The following is a 23,201-nucleotide window of genomic DNA, read 5'->3' as shown; positions in this document are numbered from 1 at the left end:
CATATCCTCTGGTGACAAATAAGTGGCGGGGTGTAGGTCATGGCCGGTTTCAACTTTATTTTCCAGCCATGAACGAAGGCTTGAGACTGCAGATATCCCCTACAGGCAAGTGTCAAGGTTGGAGTGGCTTTCAAAACTCATTTTGGTAAAATTCACAATATATTCTCAAGGGACACTACCGATAAACGTACCCACTGTAGGAGACAACAAATCCACACCTGACAGGTGTCAGGGATGCGGGCTGGAAATCTCATTAGCACTATTGCCCCCTTACTATGTTTACAGATATAATAATCCTATGTCCATGCATCTTTACTGCCTCCCTTAAAATGTAAACAATTTACAAATTTCTTTTGATATTAAAGGATCAAGTTTATACATTCTTTGACTGATGTTTATATTATAGTTGTAACTTTTTTTATAAAGCTAGATTCAATGATATTCCTTTCCACTGCATTATTAGAATACACAATCCGTTTTGCCCCTTCCCAGTTAATAGCATGATTGTTCTCACTAACATGTACAAAAATACCACTCTTTCCCTGTGCATATCTCACACATTTTTTATGTTGTTCTATTTTCTTTTCCAGTGCTTTACTCGTTTGGCCAATGTAAAAATTGTCACAAGGCTAAGATGAAATTTTATATACACATCCTTTAGTATTGTCGGGGTCGTTCTTGATAAGTACATGTTTCATTGTTTTTAAAAACAACATTAACACCGAAATTCTTCAAGAGATAAGGGATAGCTTTCACATTATTATTATAAGGCAGTAAAAGCAAAATTTTTGTGTTGTAAGGTTCTTTTTGGTTCTGATACATGGTCTTTTTGCCGCATCTAATGCATTGTTTAGTACGCTGTCAGGAAATTTCAGTTTCATGCCTGTATTCCGAATCTTATCTATTTCTTCATCTATATATTCTGGGTTACATACCCGTAACGCTTTTAGAAACATAAATGTGAACACTGATTTTTTAACCTGGTTATTTTGACCTGAGTAGAAATGCACATAGGAAGAAATATTTGTAGGTTTTCTGTAAACACTATATTAAACCCACAACTATTTCTCCGTATGAGGACATCCAAAAAAGGTAGGCAGCCATCATTTTCCATTTCCATAGTGAATTTAATTGTTGGTACTAATTGATTTAACCTGGCAAAAAAGTTATTTACATCTTCGTTCCCTGGCCATATATATATATATATATTTATATATATATGTATATATATTTATATTATTATATATATATTATATATATATTATATATATCTATATATATATCTATAATATATTCATATATATTTATATATATATATATATAATATATATATATATATATATTTATAATATATAGTTTATATATTTGGTTATTGGGGTCTCTTCTCTCTTTCTCTCTCTCTCTCTCTCGCTCTCAGCCTCGATGTCTCTCCTCCTCGCTCCTCTCTCCTCTCTCTCTCAAATGTTTATAATCATATAATCATCGGCCAGTAATAGTGAAGATGAGGAAACAAAAAATATAAGCAGAAATTCCTTCATTATTTAATGAGCTTCCATCCGGAGCGGTTGATCTTTAAAAGATTCGCGTATGGACAACAGTTAGCTCCGGAGAATACCGCGTCTTTATCGATCTCAAGTGTTTGTGTTAGTTCGTGCGTGTGTTGCCCCTGAAGAAGTGTTCATCAAAGAACGGAAACTCAGGTGTGCTACAGTTGCGCTTTTACTGAAAATGACGTCTCACCTTTCTGGTGGAAAAAGCGAAGTTGAGTATCATTAATAAAATTCATTTGTGCAGAATTGTTTTGACCATGGACTCTTTGCCTCTGCATAGAAATATGTGATGTAGAGGATACCCACACGAAAGCCACATGTGGCCGAACTTTTGGTTCAGGTATTATGTCCCTGTGTTTTGCTATTTTTTAAACCATTTATGAAACTGGGACTGACACTGCGTTCTTTCATAGAGACTACTCTGAGTCATTGACATCAGAGGCTGCATTGAAAAATTCTTGACTGTCCGTCAACTGGGTTTCCTCTCATTGTAGCCCCTGACTCTAAAAGGTCATGATCACAGAAGATGAAACGTGTTCAAAATAAGTTGGAAAAAATAAAACTTTTCACTATCAATTGATATTGCATTCTTATTTGATATTCATAAAATAGCAATATGGTATATACGCAATGACGCTGTTTATCATATACCATTCGTATTGCTGTGCCAGCACCTTAGGACATCTAGGAACCAGGCTGAAAAAGAGTAAAGAATGAAACTGGAGAGGAATGGATGATATTAAACAGGAATTGGAAAGGAAGGTCAAAGCAGAGGTAAATGGTGCATTAGGAAAGGGAAAGAGGCATTTCTGATGTGTCTTGGGTATGAATGGGTAGAGGATAGCAGAGTTTGTTGTGCTCATTTCTCTGGAGGCTGTTCCCCTGTTGAGGGTAATTGCTTGACCTCTTATATATACTGTATATATATAATATATATATATATATATATATATATATATATATATATATATAATATATATGTGTGTGCGCGCGTTATTTTTTGTTTTATTGTGTCCATTCGTCTAAGTTTGAGAGGAAAGTGTCAGGTACGTGATCCGAAACTTATTGAAACCATGAAGAGTTTTCTCACAAAACGGCCACGTATTCCTATTAGAAATTCTGCTTGGTGTGGACTAAACCTAACGGTAACCTGTTGCAGCTGGTTTATGACTCGAATTCCATTGTTGCATGGACTACTGGTGTAGAAATGCAGGTGGAAGTGCGTATGCGAAAAATAACAGCACCAAGACTGGTTCTTAACTTTTACCTTTCGATAAATAAACATTTGACTAAATTTTCTTCGATAGGCTTCCTAAATTCAAGTTTTGATATTGCTGTGCCTGTGCAATTGTGTAGATGTGTATGTGTATGATTGAAATTTATTGAACTGGTTTCAGAAATTTTTATTAAGATTTTGCAGTTAATAATGGCTAACAGGATTTAGAATTTTCCCCGTCGTTGCAAAACTGCATTTGTCTTACGACTTGCAACTTTTTACAGTCAAGAGAAAGCCCGTGGCCATGACAAAGACTTATGAATGGCGGAACGATACATAGATGTGGGTGGGGTATCTGTGCTAGCGTAGTAATACTACTGTAGTAATAGCAGTAATATACATGAATTAAACATTTAGGCCAATTGCTGGGATCCTTGAGGATCATTTAGCACTTCTTGCAACTACCCGAGAAATGAGTTTTTATAGCTAGAAGTTAAATTTTCTAATCCAACAATCCCCATGATAGCCTTCAGTGTTATCCTGAATTATAACGAGGCCAAAGTGGGTGGAGCCTCATGAAGTCATCATTCTGACAATAATTATTGGTGAAGGTTCAAAGCCAAAATGCGGTAACGGCTATATTATTATTATTATTATTTTTTTTTTTTTAGTAAATAGGTAGATAGCCAATAAATAAAAATTGCTTGACATTGGATATAGCATTTATCAAATCAAGCTTGTCTAGTCTACTATGTTTTTGAAAATTACCAACTATTCCCTACATCTTGTCAATCTGATTGTGACTCATAAAGTAGACTGTAATTTCTTAGGAAACTTATTTTGGAGTTTCGAAGTGTTTTTGTATTTATTAACATATTTTGTTGGTTTGTTCATTATGACAATTATCAGTGGAGAGGTTTCAGAGTTCATAAAGGTGTACTGCTTTGCTTGTGTACTGCTTTGCTTGTATTTACATTTTTATGTCATTGTTGCCAGAGGTCTAGCCTTCGTTACGTATAGCCAATCATCCATCGAGAAAGAGGGAAGGAATGTGGTTATAAGTTACGTAACGAGTGCGTTCGAAACCTTTTCTCTGAGTAAGTTGGCCCGTCTTAAAAAAAAAAAGTCACTTTTACACTATAAGTACCAAATTTATTCAACCTACGTAATGCAGAATACAGTCAAAATTTATGTGTAGATATAATGTGTATTCTGAATAAGCGTTATATTTATGAAATGCATAGATAAAAAGTTATTGCGAAAAAGCCGTGTTACAGAGGCCCTGAATCTCATAGTAGTTATCATTATTTAATATGGCGGTAAGTTTCGTTGGAAGAAAATATGGAAATCTTCGGACCTGTTTGAATTTCAAGAATGTATGTTTTTATAGAAAAATTCAGAAAGGTTAAGTAAGAAAAGACTTGAGCCAGGAAACAAATGAAGAGCCTGTAGGGTTTATTAACCGATATTAGTGCATTCTTGAAATTGTCAAATGACAATTGTTAGAAGCCTAGAGTGAATTTTCTGCATTGCGGAAGTCGATATCGTTTGTGTTTTTGACACATGGAGATGTCTGGAGAGCCAGCAGAGTGATCCCTGGCTCTGTTTGGTCCTTTCGTTTTTCGAGCTTGATCCAGAAGCCCAGCAGTAGTTTCAATGAAGAACTCGAGGGACTCGTTTGGGAAGTTCTCTTATGAGAGAAGGAAAAAAACCCTTACATAGAACTGCCTTTCACAAGCACAACACCGACGGATTAAAAATGAAGCTTGTTTCACAAGGGAAGTTTAGAAGGAAATGCACGAGAATGGGTAACGTGTGTAATCGTGAGGTAAAACTGAATCATCAATGAGGATGCTTACTTTCCATTGCTTAACTTTGAAACAGAAATGTTGCGTTTACTTGTACAGTACGTGTTTCAAGGGATGTGGGATTTTCAGAATGGCCTTTGTGAGCGATTTAAGTTATTGCATTTTTTCTTCTCTGGTTTAAAGTCTTATTTTACTTCTTGATTGATTAAGCAATTCAGGTCTTAAGGACCAAGCGCTGGAACCCATCAGGATTATTCAGCGCCCTTATGAAAATGGAATATATAAATTAGTGTGATAAATTATGAATAAATGAATGATAATAAAAATATGTCGAAATTTTTTATTTAAAAATACATACTTTACAGAATAAAAATGAATAAAATCTTTGCTAAATGTACAAAAATCATATCTTATTAAAATAGCTAGATTCTTTCAGATAGCCCATAAGGTTATTTACCTCAACACCAATATTAAAATTTCTTAAATAGTCTTCCCAGCTATTAAGTACTTTTCCCTAAGGCGATTCAATCCTGGACAGTGCACCAGCAAGTGCTCAACGGATAGCTGATCATCACAGTGAGCACAAACTGGGCCACTGGCTCCCTCTAAAATATAACTACGGGTGAAGCGGGTATAGCCAATCCTAAGCCGTGTTAAGATGATCTCGAATCTTCTGATGCGATTAAAACCCGAACTGCAAAAGTCAATACTTTCTCTAATATTTGCTTACTTCTTATTTGTGAATCGTCTGATAACACAAACGTGTCACTTCCCTTTTCGCTTATATGACTGAATAGGTCGACGGTTGAAATATTCACGAGAGAAATGACTGCCGGGCAGGATTATGTACTACTTTAGATAAAAAGATGTACAACGTCTCTTCTCTTTGCTTACTGATTGAATAATAATAATAATAAGGGTTTCCTCTGATCACTCATTAAATGTTGATAGGCACTGTCCGTCCGTCACTTGTGTAATTATCAAAGCAAGAGTTCTCAGGGTCACTGACTGACTGCCAAAGCAAACTTACCTTCAGGTCACGCGCTGAATTATAACAAGTGGATGGTGTTGAACAGTTGGTGTTTTGTCTGGTTATTCAGGTCCACTTGAGCATCAAGTGTAATTCCTACCTTGTGTAGAAACCTCCCAAATATCAACCAGATGTAACTTTGAATTTGTTCTAAACACTTGATTTACTTGCTTAATATAACATGTTTATAGATGAGCTTATTCGTATCAGTTAGTGCGTATTTCTAAAACTTTTAGAGCCTTAATCGAAGATATATGATGGTAAACGAAGTGATGTTTTTATATTCCAAGCGAATCTGAACGTTTGATGTCTTAATGAGGAAGAAGCAGCATCTTTTTTGATGAATTAATGAAGAACATTCTCTTTGATTTACTAATGAAAAGATTCATTTTATATTCAAGTGTCTTAAAAAAAATACCGACTCATTTCGCAGAAGTTCTTGATTTGCTGCACCCGGGGTTTCGTATTTGCTTCACTGTGCAATTATAGCCGCGTCATTTAAACAGGAGCCTCAGATATCCAAGCTGAGCTGCTGTGGCTGTCGTGATATGAGAGCGGAGTCTCTGATGGTCGTGTCTCGACCTTCCATGGTGATGATTGGAAGGCTTATAATCGTTATTTATGTGACATAATTCTCGTAAAGATAGGAGCCCTTATAATTATGTGCATGCGCCTGCGTACGAGAGAGAGAGAGAGAGAGAGAGAGAGAGAGAGAGAGAGAGAGAGAGAGCATTTTACCGTCTACATACTTTTCAGATGAAGCTGTTATTATCCAAACGCGTAAAATAACATTATTGAAATACTTGGGACATGTCGTGATCAAACTTAATTCTGTAATAATTGAAATTTATTTAGTCGTTTTACCAGATTTTTATTTGATGACTCGTTTCCCCGTAAGAATAATCCCAAGGTCAGTCACCTAAAAACACCAAAAAATAACTATTATTAATTAATATTATTATTAATATATATATAATATATATATATATATATAAAAATAAATATATATAGATATATATTATATATATATATATATATATATATTATATGTGTGTGTGTGTGTGTGTGTGTGTGTGTGTGTGTGTGTGTGTGTGTGTGTGTGTAAAGTTCGGAATGATGTCTATATATGCGTATGCTCTTGATGTGGTTTAGATGGCTCAGTCGGGCAGTTGAAGAATTTGTCAGCGACAGATAAATTAATCATAGTCTCTCTCTCTCTCTCTCGTTTTTAAAGAGAACTTATAAACTTGTAATTTGATTGTAAGATTGCAGAGGGTCTTGGCTCCAAAATGTTTCACTGAGTAATGACGTCATGCATTTTGGGATTGAGTTACTTAGAGCCAGAAGTTCCAATGGGAAGATAGAATTCATATTCATTCTTATTCTAGAGCCCATATGCGTTGGTTCTCTCTCTCTCTCTCTCTCGATCGACGGATTTTTAACTTGTAAAGTTGCTGTTGAAGATCGCATCAATATCTTCAAGAACCCCTTAAAAATCAAAGTCTTTTCAAGTTCAAAGACACCCTATCGAAGTTGATGCGATCTTCATCAGTACATTTATTTACTTGTCCCAAATATAATTTGAGAACATATGTGGGTAATTCCAGTTGGACAGGATTAGATTTTTCTAAGAAGGAATTATCTGCAATTCGCAACCATATATACAGTAAAATGTAAACATAACATTCAGTAGAGTGATTTCAAACTCTTATCTCAAGCAATAGATAACCGGCCATTACACATTCTCGAGTCCCTCTTCATTATACAGCTGTCACCAACCCTCACCAACCATTCAACTGCTGTACAATTAAACATTACCTAATAGACCATTCATCCATTTTCCCTTCTCGCCTCTCTGTGTTTGCCTTCCCTTATGTCAAAAATAAATAATAACTCAAGTTTTCAGTCTCGTCCATGCTTCTGTGCCGGTGAGTTCGCATTTCGATGTTTTTTGGTTTTTGGTCGCTTTTTTATTTTCTGTAATCATATACAGAAATTTTTGCTTGTTAGTATTAATGTCAAATAATTTATTTCTGTCTAATGTAATTTTCTCATATGTTCACTTGTAGTTTTATTTTTGTTCTCTTTCCTGAAAGTGTCATTGTGCTTAGTAGCTTCGCTTTTCGTTGTTTAATTTTTTGTATTATTTACATTTTGCTTTCTTCTAAAACTAAAAGTTCATTGATGTAGTAATTATTATTCATTTATATAATTTTTATGCATAATTTACTATTGTGCTTTATTTTAGTCTGTTTCCTAATAATAATAATAATAATAATAATAATAATAATAATAATAATAATGGACGAAGGCAGAACTCCGCAGCAAATGGACGAAGGCAGAACTCCACAGCATAGATCAGAAAACCAGGAAACATATGACAATACACAAAGCACTACACCCAAGAGCAAATACGGACCGACTATACATAACACGAAAGGAAGGAGGGAGAGGACTACTAAGTATAGAGGACTGCGTCAACATCGAGAACAGGGCACTGGGGCAATATCTGAAAACCAGTGAAGACGAGTGGCTAAAGAGTGCATGGGAAGAAGGACTAATAAGAGTAGACGAAGACCCAGAAATATACAGAGACAGGAGAATGACAAACAGAACAGAGGACTGGCACAACAAACCAATGCACGGACAATACATGAGACAGACAAAGGAACTAGCCAGCGATGACACATGGCAATGGCTACAGAGGGGAGAGCTAAAGAAGGAAACTGAAGGAATGATAATAGTGGCACAAGATCAGGCCCTAAGAACCAGATATGTTCAACGAACAATAGATGGAAATAACATCTCTCCCATATGTAGGAAGTGCAATACGAAAAATGAAACCATAAACCACATAGCAAGCGAATGCCCGGCCCTTGCACAGAACCAGTACAAAAAGAGGCATGATTCAGTGGCAAAAGCCCTCCACTGGAGCATGTGCAAGAAACATCAGCTACCTTGCAGTAATAAGTGGTACGAGCACCAACCTGAGGGAGTGATAGAAAACGATCAGGCAAAGATCCTCTGGGACTATGGTATCAGAACAGATAGGGTGATACGTGCAAAGTCAAGAAGAAAGTATCATTCATTGATATCGCAATACCATGGGACACAGAGTTGAAGAGAAAGAGAGGGAAAAAATGGATAAGTATCAAGATCTGAAAATAGAAATAAGAAGGATATGGGATATGCCAGTGGAAATTGTACCCATAATCATAGGAGCACTAGGCACGATCCCAAGATCCCTGAAAAGGAATCTAGAAAAACTAGAGGCTGAAGTAGCTCCAGGACTCATGCAGAAGAGTGTGATCCTAGAAACGGCGCACATAGTAAGAAAAGTGATGGACTCCTAAGGAGGCAGGATGCAACCCGGAACCCCACACTATAAATACCACCCAGTCGAATTGGAGGACTGTGATAGAGCAAAAAAAAAAAAAAAAAAAAAAAAAAGAAATAATAATAATAAAATAATAATAATAATAATAATAATAATAATAATAATAATAATATCCTTTATTTCAGCCCAGGGCCATATGCATGGAATATACAAAATGCAGACAGTAACATACACAATCTAGATACATGAGACATGATAAAAAAAAAAAAAGAATAATCGGCACTTATCCACCAAATAGCTGAGGTAGCATAAAAGATAGTAATCATAATACTGGTAATAACAGTAGTAATATTGGTGAGAAAAAAAAATACATTGAGAGTTATAACACTTAGTCCACAGATTATATAACTTAAATTTCATCTAGAGACCTTGGGTGGTTACAGTAGTCAGGTCCAGAGAGCTAATTACAAAAATTGAATGTAAAAAAAACTTTAACTTGATAGTATTCACAGTAATAATGAAAAAGTAAAATTTAAGCAATAAATATAATAATAATGACAAAATCTGCAGATGACATCTTGCCAATACAAAGATTAAGTCCTTTAGGGGACAAATGCCACATTTTCCCATCTTTCCTAATGCATAGTTAATTTTTAATTATCCTCGTTTTTAGCCATGAACCTGGTATTTGTATCCCGGAGCGTAGGTGATGGATATAATTAAAGTTGTAACTGAAAATGCTGAAGTTTCTGCTGGCCGTACTGTTCCTATTTAAAATCCGACTTTCTAGAAGCGACAATGTCATTCCTATATATATATATATATATATATATTATATATATATATATATAATATATATATATATATATATATATATATTAATATATTATAATAATATATATTTATATATATTTATATATATATATATATATATGATATATATAATATATATAATATATATATACACATACACACAGTTGAGTCATTTCACATTTTTCTTTGTGGTAGGGGTGGGGGTCGGGGTGTGTGGCGGCGGAAAGGTTTAGAACTTGGTAGCTCTGTGTGTGGTGGCGGGCGAAGTAAGCCTTATCATCAGGGGGTAGAAAAGACTCTGTAAGCACCACAGAGAAGTTTTCGAAGTTTGCGCGCATGTTGGAGTATTTTGAAGCCATATGAGATTCATCTTGAAGCGAATTTTACTGTTCTTGTTATTACTATTATTTCAAAGGCTGGGAGGGCCAACCAAACCTTGGGGCGGCCATTAGTGTCATGATGGGGCAAGTGGCCCCAGCCCCCAAATAATGATGCCCCAGTATATGTATATACACATACATATATGTATAAGTTACAAGTATATATTAAGCCTACTTGTACTATGCTTTTGCTCTGTATGATCAGTTGTGCCCAAGTAAAGGGTCGTGTTAGACCAAAAGTTCTTGGCTCTCTCGCCTTTCAATTTTCCTCAGCAGCATCACCTTTATATATATATATATATATATAATATATATATATATATATATATATATATATATATTAGGATAGCGAGAACCTGCAACAATTTCTTCTCTTTATTAGCACCAATGTTCAGGAATCCTTTCCCATTATCAGGGCTACAAATAGAATTAATTTTTACAATATTAACTCACTTTACTATAGAAAAGAAATTAATGTATGCATATATATACATATCTATTTGTTTGTATGAATATTTGACTAATCTTGAGGTAGGTTGGGATCATATTTTGCTTAGGCTACAGAGCATCCTTAATTTCACAACCATTTTTACTTTTCCGTAAAAGAGGACTATTGAGATGGTTAATTGTCTGTCCGCCCGCACTTTTTCTGTCCACCCTCAGATCTTGAAACCTACTGAGGCCAGAGGGGCTGCAAATTGGGATGTTGATCATCCACCCTCCAATTATCAAACATACCAAATGATAGCCCTCTAGCATCAATAGTTTTTATTTGATTTGATTTAAGGTTAAGTTTTGCCAAGGAGCTGTGCCAGCCGCCGACTCTTTTTTACTTAACCACATCTGGGGAGCATCTAAGCACTGCCCAGTCGTGGCTGAAAGTTTCACACTGCAACACATCGATAGTTTCATGCAGCATTATATACTGTACAGGAAAGTGGATTGCGCCATTGAAACTTCAGCGCATTTTTTTTACTAGTTTCATAATGAAAAAAATGTTAGAATTGCAGGTAAACCAAGAATAAGATACTGTTTTGTTATGGCTTTTAATTATTCCACAATTCATTCTTGACAATTGCCAAAAAAGAGCAATACTGTTAACTATGGAAAGAAAAGTCAAGCCACACACACACACACACACACACATATATATATATATATATATATATATATATATATATATATATATATATATATATATATATACAAAGTTTTAGCACATGATTTTATTACAGAGAAAGCTTTAGATTTGACGGAATGTTGAGTGCAGCTGCCTCTTATGTACCATTATTACTGTCTAATTGTAAATACTTTAGCAGTACTGAAAGAAGTTATAACCTAAGATGGGATAATTTATTTACTTTTAATTTTAACGAAATTCTAATTGCATCACAGTCCTAGGCACAAATGCAGACATTAGTTTTATTGAGTCGTGGTGATGAAATAAATTCTTGGGGTACAATGAAAAGGTAAGTAAATTGTACTTAATCCATGAATTTTTTCATGTGCTTTTTCGTGACTAAGTGTATTTTTTTGTATTGTGTATAATTATATACTGTTGGTCTGATTGTATACTCCAAGTATATGTGTAAAACATACAAAGAGACAAGTATATGAATATTTATTTTTTTGTTTCAGCCAGTATTGTGGGTAGATCTTGATTTTCTGAAGTCGTGCAATAACTTTTGTTTATATAATCTCTCTCTTTTTCCAATTTCAGTGCAATGAGTAATCGGGAACATCAGGACGGGGGAGGAGGGAACAGCACCCAAAACTCATGGGTCCAATTTGAAGAAGAAGATGGAAATCAGCAGTCGGCTCCCTCAGAGGGAAACACCCCTGCTGTTATAGATGCTCAGTCCGTCCAGGTAAATTCGCTTTTGCTCAGAAAAAAATAGCTTTCTTCAACTCTGTTTGGGCTTATCTTTTCATCAACTGAGTTTATTTGTAATCTTAGATATAAGGCGTTAATAAATGCTATGATTTGAATATTTCAGGTTAGCCTTGAGAATCATAGTCCTGAAAAGACGTTGTCAAGAACCATATCAGAGCCTGCAAATGGCGTTCGCAAGTCTTCGGTCACCTCCCCTACCACCCCAAGCAGTATTACCTCCACGAACTCGATTGAAACGCGGGTGACCATGTCGCAGCTCAGCCCAACACAACTCCAAAATGTGCCCTTACACGATTCAGCAACTCGACCTCCTGCAAATGCGCAGCCTGTCATTAGACAAGGATTTGGTATGTTTACAGTTTAGAGTTTCGGTCTTGGGGCTCATTCTGGTTCCTACCAGAAAAGAAAACTGCAAGGAAAGTTCAGCATACATACACTATTTGAAATCTGGTAAATTTGCTTTAATTTACTCTTTTAAGCAGTCACAGTGATGTTAATATTAATAATACCATTAACGTTATCAATATTACTATTATTGATGTCAAGTTCATTCCTGAAATATTTATGTTCTTCACTCCTGTTTTGTGTTGCATTTACTTACTGAACATTTTTGTGTTTTAACTTTTATTTTAAGGAAGAGATTTAGATGAAAAAATCAGCGCATATCCATTTTATAATTTCATAATTGAATGTTAAATAAGTTAGGAACTAGAAATTGTGAAAATAAATCTTTTTATATATTAGTACAGTACAAGATTTAAGTAGATGGTGTTTTAGACACTTGAAAATTCCTGAGAAGTAGATGGGATATGCAGTGGAAACCTCATTTTCCTTGTTAATGAAGTGATGTATTGGTTTCATTTATCCAGACATTTAGTTAAAAGTCTCCATTCCATTTGCAAGAGTCCGGAGGTCCACATCTCTCTTTAACACTTTAGCCACTTATAGCCACTAATGAGCATGGGCCTGTGCTGACATTGGCCAGCTTAGTTCAAAGTAACAAACCATTACCAACCAATCACTTTCTAGAGGAGAATTTCGTTGAGCAATCAAATTGTAAATTTTTCCTCCCAACCTGACTTACTCATGGCATGTGGTTTCTTGTTCAGGGTTTCCTTTATCTTTTGCCAAGTTGCTCATTATGAATAACTAAAATACTTAAGCAGTTACTCTTCACCTCCTTAGGTAAAACAGTCCATGTGTTTTCTTCATTCCCTTTCTCCTCTATAATTTTTCTAATTTTGTATCGCTTCAAATGCTCTTTTAAATAGAATTTTTTCTTCTGAAAATAATATGTAACATATTGATTACTAACTAAGCTCACATATTTCAACCCTTTATAATTCAGGCTACCTTTTAGAAATACTTTATCATTTTCTCATTACATCATGTCAGTAAAGTTGATTATTTTGGCGTCTGAAGAATAATGTCTTTTCAGCAAACGGAGATGTCATAGTCACACTGCTTCCCCAAAACACTTCCATGCCATGGGTCACACCAGCACAGTTTCGGCCAGAACTGGTCCCTGAAGAATTAATGGCGCAAGGTTTAACAGTAAGTTGTAATCTTGAGAAGTTGTAGATTTTATCAGGAAATTTGCTTCCCTTTGCTTTACAATATAATTATATAAGATTTTATTTTGGCCACCGAGTTGTATGTAAGCCCAAAATGTTACCAAAAATAATTAATAATAATAATTGCATTGATAGATTTATAGATTACCTGTTTTTTATGTTGTCTCCATAAAGTTTATTTTACTCGTTTGTCATTTGGCTGAATTGTTTGCAAGATTTCTTAATAAATTAGAGTGATATTCATGGAAGACTATTGTGACTAATTGACTGGGAACTGATGCATTATTCAGACATGCAAAGGGATATCAGCAGGTTGGATAAGCCTAGTGCCAGTGCTGTTGGCAATAAAGATAGTGATACAGATACAGAAATAGGAAAAGAAATTAATTATATAAATCTGTATACACTTTAAACCTTTTGACTGTACTTTAAAGGTAATAAGCCAGATCAGTACATTACATTGCTTGAAAACACAGGAGTTCATGAAATTACGTATGCTTTGTAATGCTTTGGTTTGAGTTTGAGATAATATTAGATTTCCTTTTAGTTCTACAAAACTTTTTTGAAATTCCGGAATACTGTATATTAATATTTAGTTGATGAAAACGAAGTATAATTAATGTCAGGGAAAGCTAGGAATGACCTTGGCTGACCCTGGCCCTGCTCTCTGAAGTAGGGCTGAGGAGGAGGGAGAGTCAAATCAAGAATTTGGAGAGAAAGTTATAAGTTATAACAGACGAGACGATGTATACTGTATACCTTAACAACCAAGGTGAGGACGTTTCAACATGGGTGGTGTTAAGTCATAAGTATGGCTGAAAGAGAAATCCTTCACTACAGCCTACCAAGAACTTTCTTAAGTAGAATAGTGTTGTATAGAGGGAATTGGTGGAAAAGTAGCAAACACTGAAATACCCATAAAAGAAATGAGATCATGATCAGAATACTCAGTATGAGAAAAAAAAATTGTATTTGTAGCCAAAAATTGTTTTATGACAATGATTAAGAAAGTTGTTTTATGGCCATGGCAACTGGGGATGCGTTGGATGTTGATTAGTACCGTGAAATAAAAGGTGAGTGAGTGCCTCATTATCCTTCCACAAAGCCACTTTGTTAGGTGTAAAGGTATATTGAAATATGTAAGGAAGTGAAAAGTAGCATATGAGTGAGAAGGCAGCAAAGACTCGTGAGAAAGAAGTAGGAGATCGAATAATGAAAAAAAATCATTGGAATTAGTCAAGAGTAGAAAGAACAAAGATTAATCGTACAGTGGGAAGTGGCAGCATATGAAGGTAAATGAAGATGCAAGAGACATGCCATGGGAATGTTAATGCTTTAAAACAAAAAGTGTGAAGTCATATATAAGGATATTTTTCTTATGTAATACTTAACTGTTGAACAAAAAACTATGATCGTTGATTTGGAAATATAATCATTTGATACATTCAGAGTTTTTCTTGAGTGTATTCTTATGTCAGTATAAGAATACATTCAAGTAATATGTACTTTGATATATGAAATTTTGGCATCATGACTAATATATTTTCCTTTCCCTTCAGCTAACTGTAGAAGACTATGTCCACATTATGTCTCAGCTTGTTAACGATCACCGATTCACAATGTACAATGTTTGCTACAAGCGAATACTTATGGCTTGGATATTCCTTGGTTTTGCCATTCTTTTGTGCATACTCTTCTCAGGATTGAAGCAGCTAGCACTCTTTGGTGCTGGCATTGGTTGGTTGATGGTTAATGCAGCAGCAATCTTCTTCTGCATGTGGATTAAGATAAAGGTATTTTATATTCATTATATTGTTAATGTTTCAATTTGCTTTACTTTTATTGCTGCAATCAGAAAAGGCAATTTATTATTCTCCGTATGGTTTTATGTAGTAATAGTCTATGTACTGCACTATTAAATGTTACCGTAATTTTTAATGTTATATAAGTGACTTACCCAGTAATTACATAACTATTAGTTTTCCACGTATGGCTTCTCATTATTTTGATGAGGCTTAACCAGTGTCGAAATTTTCCAATACCTTGAGACTATTTTTAGTGACTGGCATCGAGGAAGGAAGCACGGGATGTTCTCCTACTCTCTCACCTTTCTAGTAAGGTACGGAGTTGGAGAGTCCAAGGAAACAACGTACCTGGAGCACCCACCACTCTCAGTGGATGGGTTGTGGGTTTATTTCAGTGTAGGTGTCAGTGTTGTCTGGTTGTTTTTATTTTGGTGCTGCGCCCAGGGCAAGGGCAGGCACCTATCATGCTTTGCTAGCCATCGTAGCACTTCCCTTGCTGCAAAGTTCCTCCTAAGCAGGAGGCGACCATTGGTATACCACCATGTCACTACAAGTTAATATGAGCAACAACCTGTGGCAGTATGCACCTGCAGTAGTTCTCTTAACTGATAAGAATTGACAAACATGTTTTCAATGCTAGCAACTTTTCTATTTCAAGATCAATATGTACATAACTTAATGTTTTGGAGTAGAATATGTCCAAGATCCCACCTCTTATCAATTGGGAATCAGTTATGTAAATACCGGGTAAGTCTCTTATATAAAAATGACATTTTTATAAAACAAAAAACTATTTATATACTTACCCATTATATGATCGGAGCCCCCCCCCCCCCCCCCCCCCCCCCCCCCCCCCCCCCCCCCCCTTCCCTGTGATGGACAGGCATAAAACAGAATGAGGTGGTTAGCTAAGTTCTTCCTAGTATTGCTATAGGGGGCTGTAGTGTGCACCTACACGGAGCAATTGCAGCACCACTCAAAAAATTTGAATTTAGGCTGCCGTACATGGAAAAATAATAGCTACGTAATTACTGAGTAATTAAATATAAAACTTTATTTTATTATAAAAATATATTTTGTTGAAGACAAATTTGGATATACTAATGTTTTTTCCCATTTTTTTCTCCCTTACCTAGTTAAATAAGGCTCTTGAAAGGTGTCTAGCAGGCATCAATATCCAGCTATTGAGGCATAAAATACTTCTGGGTCTTGATGATCGAGGGAAGCTGTCTTGTCACAAAGTTAACCTTTGTTTCATCTATTTTGACACTCATGACTGTGTGGTAAGAAAGGATTATTTTACCCAGTATCATTTTTTTTCATAAACCTTTTATTAATATGCCATATAGCTGAGACCCGGTATAAATACTTTTTGTAGAAAAGGCATTGCATTGTTGTTGTGATATAATTATATGTTGGCAGGCAAAACTTCAAGAAATTATTGAACAAGAAGAACGGGCTGGTCGTACTGTTAACAGTGAAGAAAATAAAGTTTCTCCATTACATCAGCGAATGGATATTGATGATTCAGATATAATCATAACAGGAGCCACTAATACACGTATATCCCGGCAACAGGTAAGCAATGTGCAGTATTTGTATTTTAATGAGTTTTTATTTTATTGTATTTTGAATTTTTTCTAAAACAATGTTTTTATTGATATACTGAAAGACAATGCATGAGTGTTTCAAGAATGCCTTATTGTTAGCTTGTGTTAACTTACGTCTTATTTTAAATGGCTGGTGTTATATATTACAGTATGTATCGTTTCCTTTATTTATGTACTTTGAAACCCTTGAAATAGGACAATACATTATTTTAACTTTATAGATATAGATAGCTTAGTTATAGAACTACTTTGTAGTACGCACTATAGATATTGGTAGCTACGTTACAGAACTACTTTATAGATGTAATTTTAGTAGATAATTGCTGTGTTGAACTATGGAAGTGATTTTAGAGATTTGTGAAACTGGCTAAAGTTGCAGAGTAAAAAAAAAATGAAATTTTACAAAAGTTTACTTTAATATTAAAGGGTTAATAGTAACAATTTTTTAGATTGCCTGGGTCCTTGCTTCTGGCAATTTTTTAGATTGTTTATGCTAATGTATTGGAGATGGTCATAAACAATGGGTGTATCTGTTTAACTAACGAAAAGTACCTTTCAGAGGAAATATTTTGGTAATGCTGTACTGTAGAATAATTGCACACATTGTTCTCCTATATAGTATCAGTTCTGGGGCCCTTGCCCCTGGAAAGGTCAGGGCACAGTACCCTAAGTAATCGTGAAATATTTAGCCATCCTTTATTTATCATGGCTAATGGCAAGTGTACGGTATGGTAATTGAAAATACGTAGTGGCAGTGGTAAAATGTGGCAAACTATCTCAAAAGGAAACAAAGGTGGTAATTATATACATAAAGAAATTAGATGGTGAAAAAATGGTGGACGTAGCACGCCAATATAATATGAATCGTTCAACTGTTGGCACAATCTTTAAGAACAAAGAACGAATTATGGAACATGTTAAAAGTGCTGTGCCTATGTAATCAACATTTATAGACAAGAGAAGGGGGAGGCTAGTAGAAAAAATGGAAAAACTTTTCGAAGATTTGAAGGCTAAGGCTGGTGAAAATGCTGCAGATGAAACATTTGCTGCATGTTATGAAAAGTTTCATCACTTTAAAAAATGTGTTAATTTGCATCACATGCCCATTAGTGGTGAGGCAATAAGTGTTGACAAAGCAGCAGCCAAAAAATTTCCCAGGGATGTACAAGAAAATTTATGTTTAAGAAAGGTTGTACCCCCCTCAGCTAGTCTTTAACATTGACGATACAGGCCTTTTCTTTAAAAAAAAAAAAAAAAAAGCAAGCCAGAAAAAACATACATGAGCCATGAGGAGAAGATGATGCCAGGATATAAGGCAGTGAAGGATAGGTTAACCTTACTGATGGGTGGCAACAATTGGGAGACTCCAAGCTGAACCCGCTTTTAGTGTACCTTGCTGCAAATCCACAGGCACTCAAAAACATCACAAAGACCTCTAGCCTCAATTTGGATGTCCAATAACAAACCATGGGTGACTTGCTATATTTGGAGACTGCTTTTCAATCACTTTGTTCCTGAAGTCAAGCTGTACTGTCGCGACAATGGGATTCCTTGTAAGATTCTCTTAATCTAGGATAATGCTCCAGGGCAACCATTGCACTTAGATGATTTTCATCCAGATATGAAAATTAAATTGTGTACTTACCCCCCCTAACTTAACTTCACACCTCCAGACAATGGGTCAAGGCATAATAGCCAAATTCAAGAAAAATTACATGCATTGTACTTACAGGCCATCATTGAAAGAACTGGACGACCCTGGTATGACCTTGCATGACTTTTGGAAAGGATACATATCTAATTGCATCAAGAATAATGATGCTGAAGGTTTGAAGCAGGATCAACATGAATGGAGCATGGAAGGCTTTACGCCCACAGTTTGTCAACGAATTCAGAGGATTTAATCAGGAAGAGGAAAAGGGAATCATTAACAGCCTCGTTGACACGTGAAAAGCTACAGCTTGATATAGGGGAAGAGGACTTTGAAGAGCTGTTTGGGTTTCGTTCAGAGGAGTTCACGAATGAAGATTTAATGGAGCGATAAGAAATGCAAAGAAGTTTGAAACAAAATTGATGGCCAAGTAGTTTTCTCTTATAGGCAAGCCTTCACCTATTTATGATAATCAGAACCCAAATGCTGAGAGGTTCTCAAAGGTAGCAACAACCATCAACCATACTGTCCAATATTATCGTGTTGTATACGATGAAAAGAATAGAAAAGCAATGCAAACTTCTGTAGACCAATTCTTCAAATAAGTGCCTTCAACCTCAAGAGCCTCCCTACCTCCGTTGACTGCTCCCTTCTCATATGAAGAAGAAGAAAGTGATGCCAAAGAAATCCTTACCAAAGCATACAGTATCTGTTTCAAAGATAAGAAAAACAACTGTATTATCATTACAATTTGCTTAGATATTATATTTCATTTGTATTAATAAAGTACTGTACTCTATACATACAGCATTGTATATAGTGTGTACAGTAATGTATATTGTGTTTTAGGATGAAAAAAAAAGTTCAGTCTGTATTGACTTTATATTATACAATACTTAAATAGGTGTGAAGACCAACTTACGAACAAATCAAGATACAAATGGCTATTCTGAACATAACTTGTTTGTATGTAAGGTAGCTTCTGTATGTCTTTGATCCAGGGAATCAGTTTACCAATATTTTTCAAGGGGTTGGTGAACCGACCTATTATTATAAATAGAACTCAGAATTTGCTCCTGCTGTGCCTCATGTTTTGATTGCTCCTGTTACCCTGGCAACCAGTCACTGGGCAGCTCCTGCTGTGCCTCCTGCTCAGCTGCCCTGTTTGCTCCTGTTGCTGATACTGACTTTCAGGTAGCTCCTGCAGGCCAGGCCACTCTTGCATATTCTCCTACCTCAGCTGCCCTGGTTGCTCCTGTTGCTACTCCTGATGTTTCTGTCACCCGGGCCGCTCCTGTTGTGCTTCCAGCCCTAACTGCCCTGGCAATTCCTGTGCTTCCTGACCACCATCCTGTAGATGTCGAAGAGGAGTTTGGGGAAGAAGTCCTGTGAGATGTAGCTCTTCTTCAACTTCATCTTCATCTTCAGTTGCCTTCTCCCTTCTTCCAAGGCTCATCGGTTGAGGAGGAGGAAGTCTGCTTCTCCCCACCCAAGATGTCTGTCACAGGGCTTCTGAGGGGCTGCCTCCTTTCAAGAAGGCAGTGGGTTCTCTTATTGGCCTCTTCCTGCCCTTCAAGCTCAGGAACTGAATTATGTACTTCACCAGGGTCTTCCATTTCTGGAGCTGCAGGCACGCTGACTTAGATTTGCCCTCCTGTTGCCAGTTCTAAGAAGTCCACCTCTAAGACTGGTACTGTGTTGGGGGCTTGGCCTAGCCAAGACACTCTGAGTGCTTGAGTCTCTACGGAGTCTCAAGCATCCTGAACTGGTGCTGGAGAGACCTCTCACCGTCCTGGTTCAGGCACTGGGCGAGAGGAAGAGCCAAGACGTGCAGATGTCTCTGCTGTCCCTGCCAGTATGTACTGCCATCAGTGCTTGGCCAGGGCCCAGTGTGGTGTCTCAGTCTCTGACTGAGCACCTGGTGCCTTGGTCTCTGACCAAGCACCTGGTGCCTTGGTTTCTACCAAGCACTTGGAGAAGCAGGGAGGAGATTCTCTTCAAAAGTTCTAAATTTTCTGGGGGGGTGTGGGGGGGTGTCACTTCTGAGGAGGATTGTCGAGTGTCATCAGAAGTTTTTCTCTTCCGACAGCGCCCTCGGTAGCCATCCCCCTCGTCCTTGTTTCTCTCTCCCAGTAATCTTTCCTTATGGCGAGGAAGGGGGGTTGTTGACAGTCGGGAGACCTCTTTACAAGGGCCTCCTCCCACTTCATAGGGCAATTACCCTTGGAGTAAGAGGATTCCTTCTCTAATAATCATTTTTTCTTCAGGTAGACAGTGAGCATCATAAGTGCAGCAGTAGATGGCTGGATTGTCATTGTTGGTTTTCCTCTACTTTAGGATTTTCAACTTTGACACTCATATATGCTGCGGCACTGCTTTGCTCTACCTGTAGTCTATCTACTCCTGCTGTGCCTCATGTCTTGATTGCTCCTGTTTCCCTGGCGACCAGTCATGGGGCAGCTCATGCTGTGCCTCCTGCCCCATCTACCCTGATTGCTCTTGTTGCTGTTACCAACGTTCCTGTAGCTATTGTCGACTGGGTTGCTCCTGTATGTTCTCTTGCCACAGCTGCCCTAGTCACTCCTGCTGCTACTCTGATGTTCGTGCCACTAGGGCTTCTGCCCTAACTGCCCTGGCAATGGCTGTGCTTCCTCCTCTAGAAAATGTTGAAGAAGAGTCCGAGGAAGAAGTCCTGCGAGATAGCACCTTCAAACTTATCCTTGCATGCGTCTTCTGCTACCTTCTCCCATTCTGCTTCCAAGGTTCATCAATCAAGGAAGAATAAGGCTGCTTCTCCTCTCCCTCTAAGAAGTTCCTTCACAAGACTTCTAGGGGGCTGCCTCCCAAGTCCACCGATAACCAGAACCTGCCTGTACTACACTAGTACTCAGCCAGGGCTCGGTCTGGTGCCTCAGTCTCTGACCAAGCACTTGGTGCTGCAGTCTCGGCTGAGCACCTGGAGAAACAGTGAGGAGATTTCTTCAAGAAGAAACAATGAGGAGATTTCTTTAAGAAGAAACAATGAGGAGATTTCTTTAAGAAGAAACAGTGAGGAGATTTCTTAAAGAAGTCCTACCACACTTCTAAGGGACTGCCTCTCTTAGGGGAGGCAGGATTTTCTCATTGGCGCTTTCTGGTCATAGGGCAGGAGCTGATTTGGTTTGTCCTCTGGAGTCTTGCATTTCAAGGGTCTCGAGGGGGCGCTCAAGTCTCTGACCAAGCACCTGGTGTCTCAGCCTCGACAGAGCACCTGGACAAACAGTGAAGAGATTCCCTTAAGAAATCCTATGGGCTTCTAAGGGACTTCCCCTCTTCGGGGAGGCATGGTTCTCTTGTTGGCTCTTCCTGCTCATTCTCCTCAGGAGTCTTACATTTCGGCAGTCTTGAGGGCGTGAGTTTGCATGACCTCTTCAGACCGCAATCTTGGTCCCAATTTGAGAAATCTGCATCTAAGACTGGTGCTGTGCCTGTCCTGTCTTAGGAAGCCAAGAGGAGACTGCTTTGATGATCATTCTTACTAGACTTGGGATTTTGTCAGGTGCTCAAATTCCTGGGAATTGTAGGCACAAGACTGGCAAGTTTTTTGAGCATCAGGGATTCTGCAGAATCTCGGGTGCCTTCCAGAACAGTGCTGGAGGGTTCACTCTTCAGTCTGGTTTAGGCACAGAATGAGAGTAGGTGGCGAGACATGTCAGGTGTTTCGACACCACCTGCCTGCTGACTCTGCTTGGTCAGGTCCCATCCATTGTGTCTTGGACCTTAAGGGTCTGAACACGTAGGAAAGCAGCCAAAGAATCCCCATTAAGCTTTTTTCTCAATGGGCTTCAGCCTCGAAGGAGACTAGAGTATTAGGGAAGAAAGCAATTGTTCTTAGCAGACGGGTTCTGCTCACCCAGCCCTCTCATCTTTGCTTGATTTGCATGCTGAGCCAGAACCCTTAGTTAGGCTCTGCTTGCTTTTCTTGGCTTGGCTTACTTGTTACCCCAGGTACCTGGTCGCTTTGAGTGATTGGCTCAACTTGTTTACTGCCTAATGGATCAGTCAAATTGAGTGCTCAGCTCTGTTCAAGTGAACTATCCGCTGTCCACAGATTAGTGCTTTGCCATGGCTAAGCACCCTCCTTGCCCTTTCTCTTTACCTGGAAGACAGCAGATACTTCTCCTGAAGGATACTTACTACTAGGTCTTGGCTATGTCATTATCAATTCCAAACTCGATATATAATTCTTTCAAATACCAGCAGTAGGAGAATGTCTGTTATGAGCGTTCTTTTCTATGTCCTTCCCTCAGCCTTCTTCCTGATTGGAAATAAGGTTGAAAGAGAAACACGTATTTGCACTCTCTCAGAGAAGAAAGAAGGCTGGCTATTTCATGATCGTCCTTCGAAGCCCAAGACTTTTAGGCCTTGCCAGAAGGACAAAGCAGACACCTTGGAACGTTCCTTGACTACCATGGTATCCACCACTCTTTAAGAGAGACCAGAATTGCTCACAGGTTGCTGGCTGGTGCTGGGTAGGGAAGAAATCCCTTAGAG

The 23,201-nt window shown here is 37.5% G+C and overlaps 1 protein-coding gene across 11 annotated transcripts in view; it reads left to right on the top strand.

The window, feature by feature from the left end:
* The window catches only part of LOC135195686 (transmembrane protein 268-like), a 779,026-nt gene that overhangs the window by 652,389 nt on the left and 103,436 nt on the right, over positions 1-23,201 (top strand). For all 11 annotated transcript variants that reach the window (XR_010310216.1, XR_010310214.1, XR_010310218.1 and 8 more), the window contains exons 3-8: positions 11,855-12,002; positions 12,132-12,375; positions 13,467-13,582; positions 15,162-15,395; positions 16,544-16,690; positions 16,830-16,985. Coding sequence is in view for 6 of the 11 variants with exons in the window: in XM_064222077.1 (XP_064078147.1) it covers positions 11,859-12,002; positions 12,132-12,375; positions 13,467-13,582; positions 15,162-15,395; positions 16,544-16,690; positions 16,830-16,985 (1,041 nt within the window). In the remaining 5 variants the exon portion in view is untranslated. The remainder of the gene's footprint in view (positions 1-11,854; positions 12,003-12,131; positions 12,376-13,466; positions 13,583-15,161; positions 15,396-16,543; positions 16,691-16,829; positions 16,986-23,201) is intronic.

This window comes from Macrobrachium nipponense, chromosome 16 (assembly GCF_015104395.2).
Source record: "Macrobrachium nipponense isolate FS-2020 chromosome 16, ASM1510439v2, whole genome shotgun sequence".
In the NCBI taxonomy this organism is placed as follows: domain Eukaryota; kingdom Metazoa; phylum Arthropoda; class Malacostraca; order Decapoda; family Palaemonidae; genus Macrobrachium; species Macrobrachium nipponense.
Note: the sequence above shows the minus strand (reverse complement) of the source record. Positions and strands in the feature narration are given on the sequence as shown.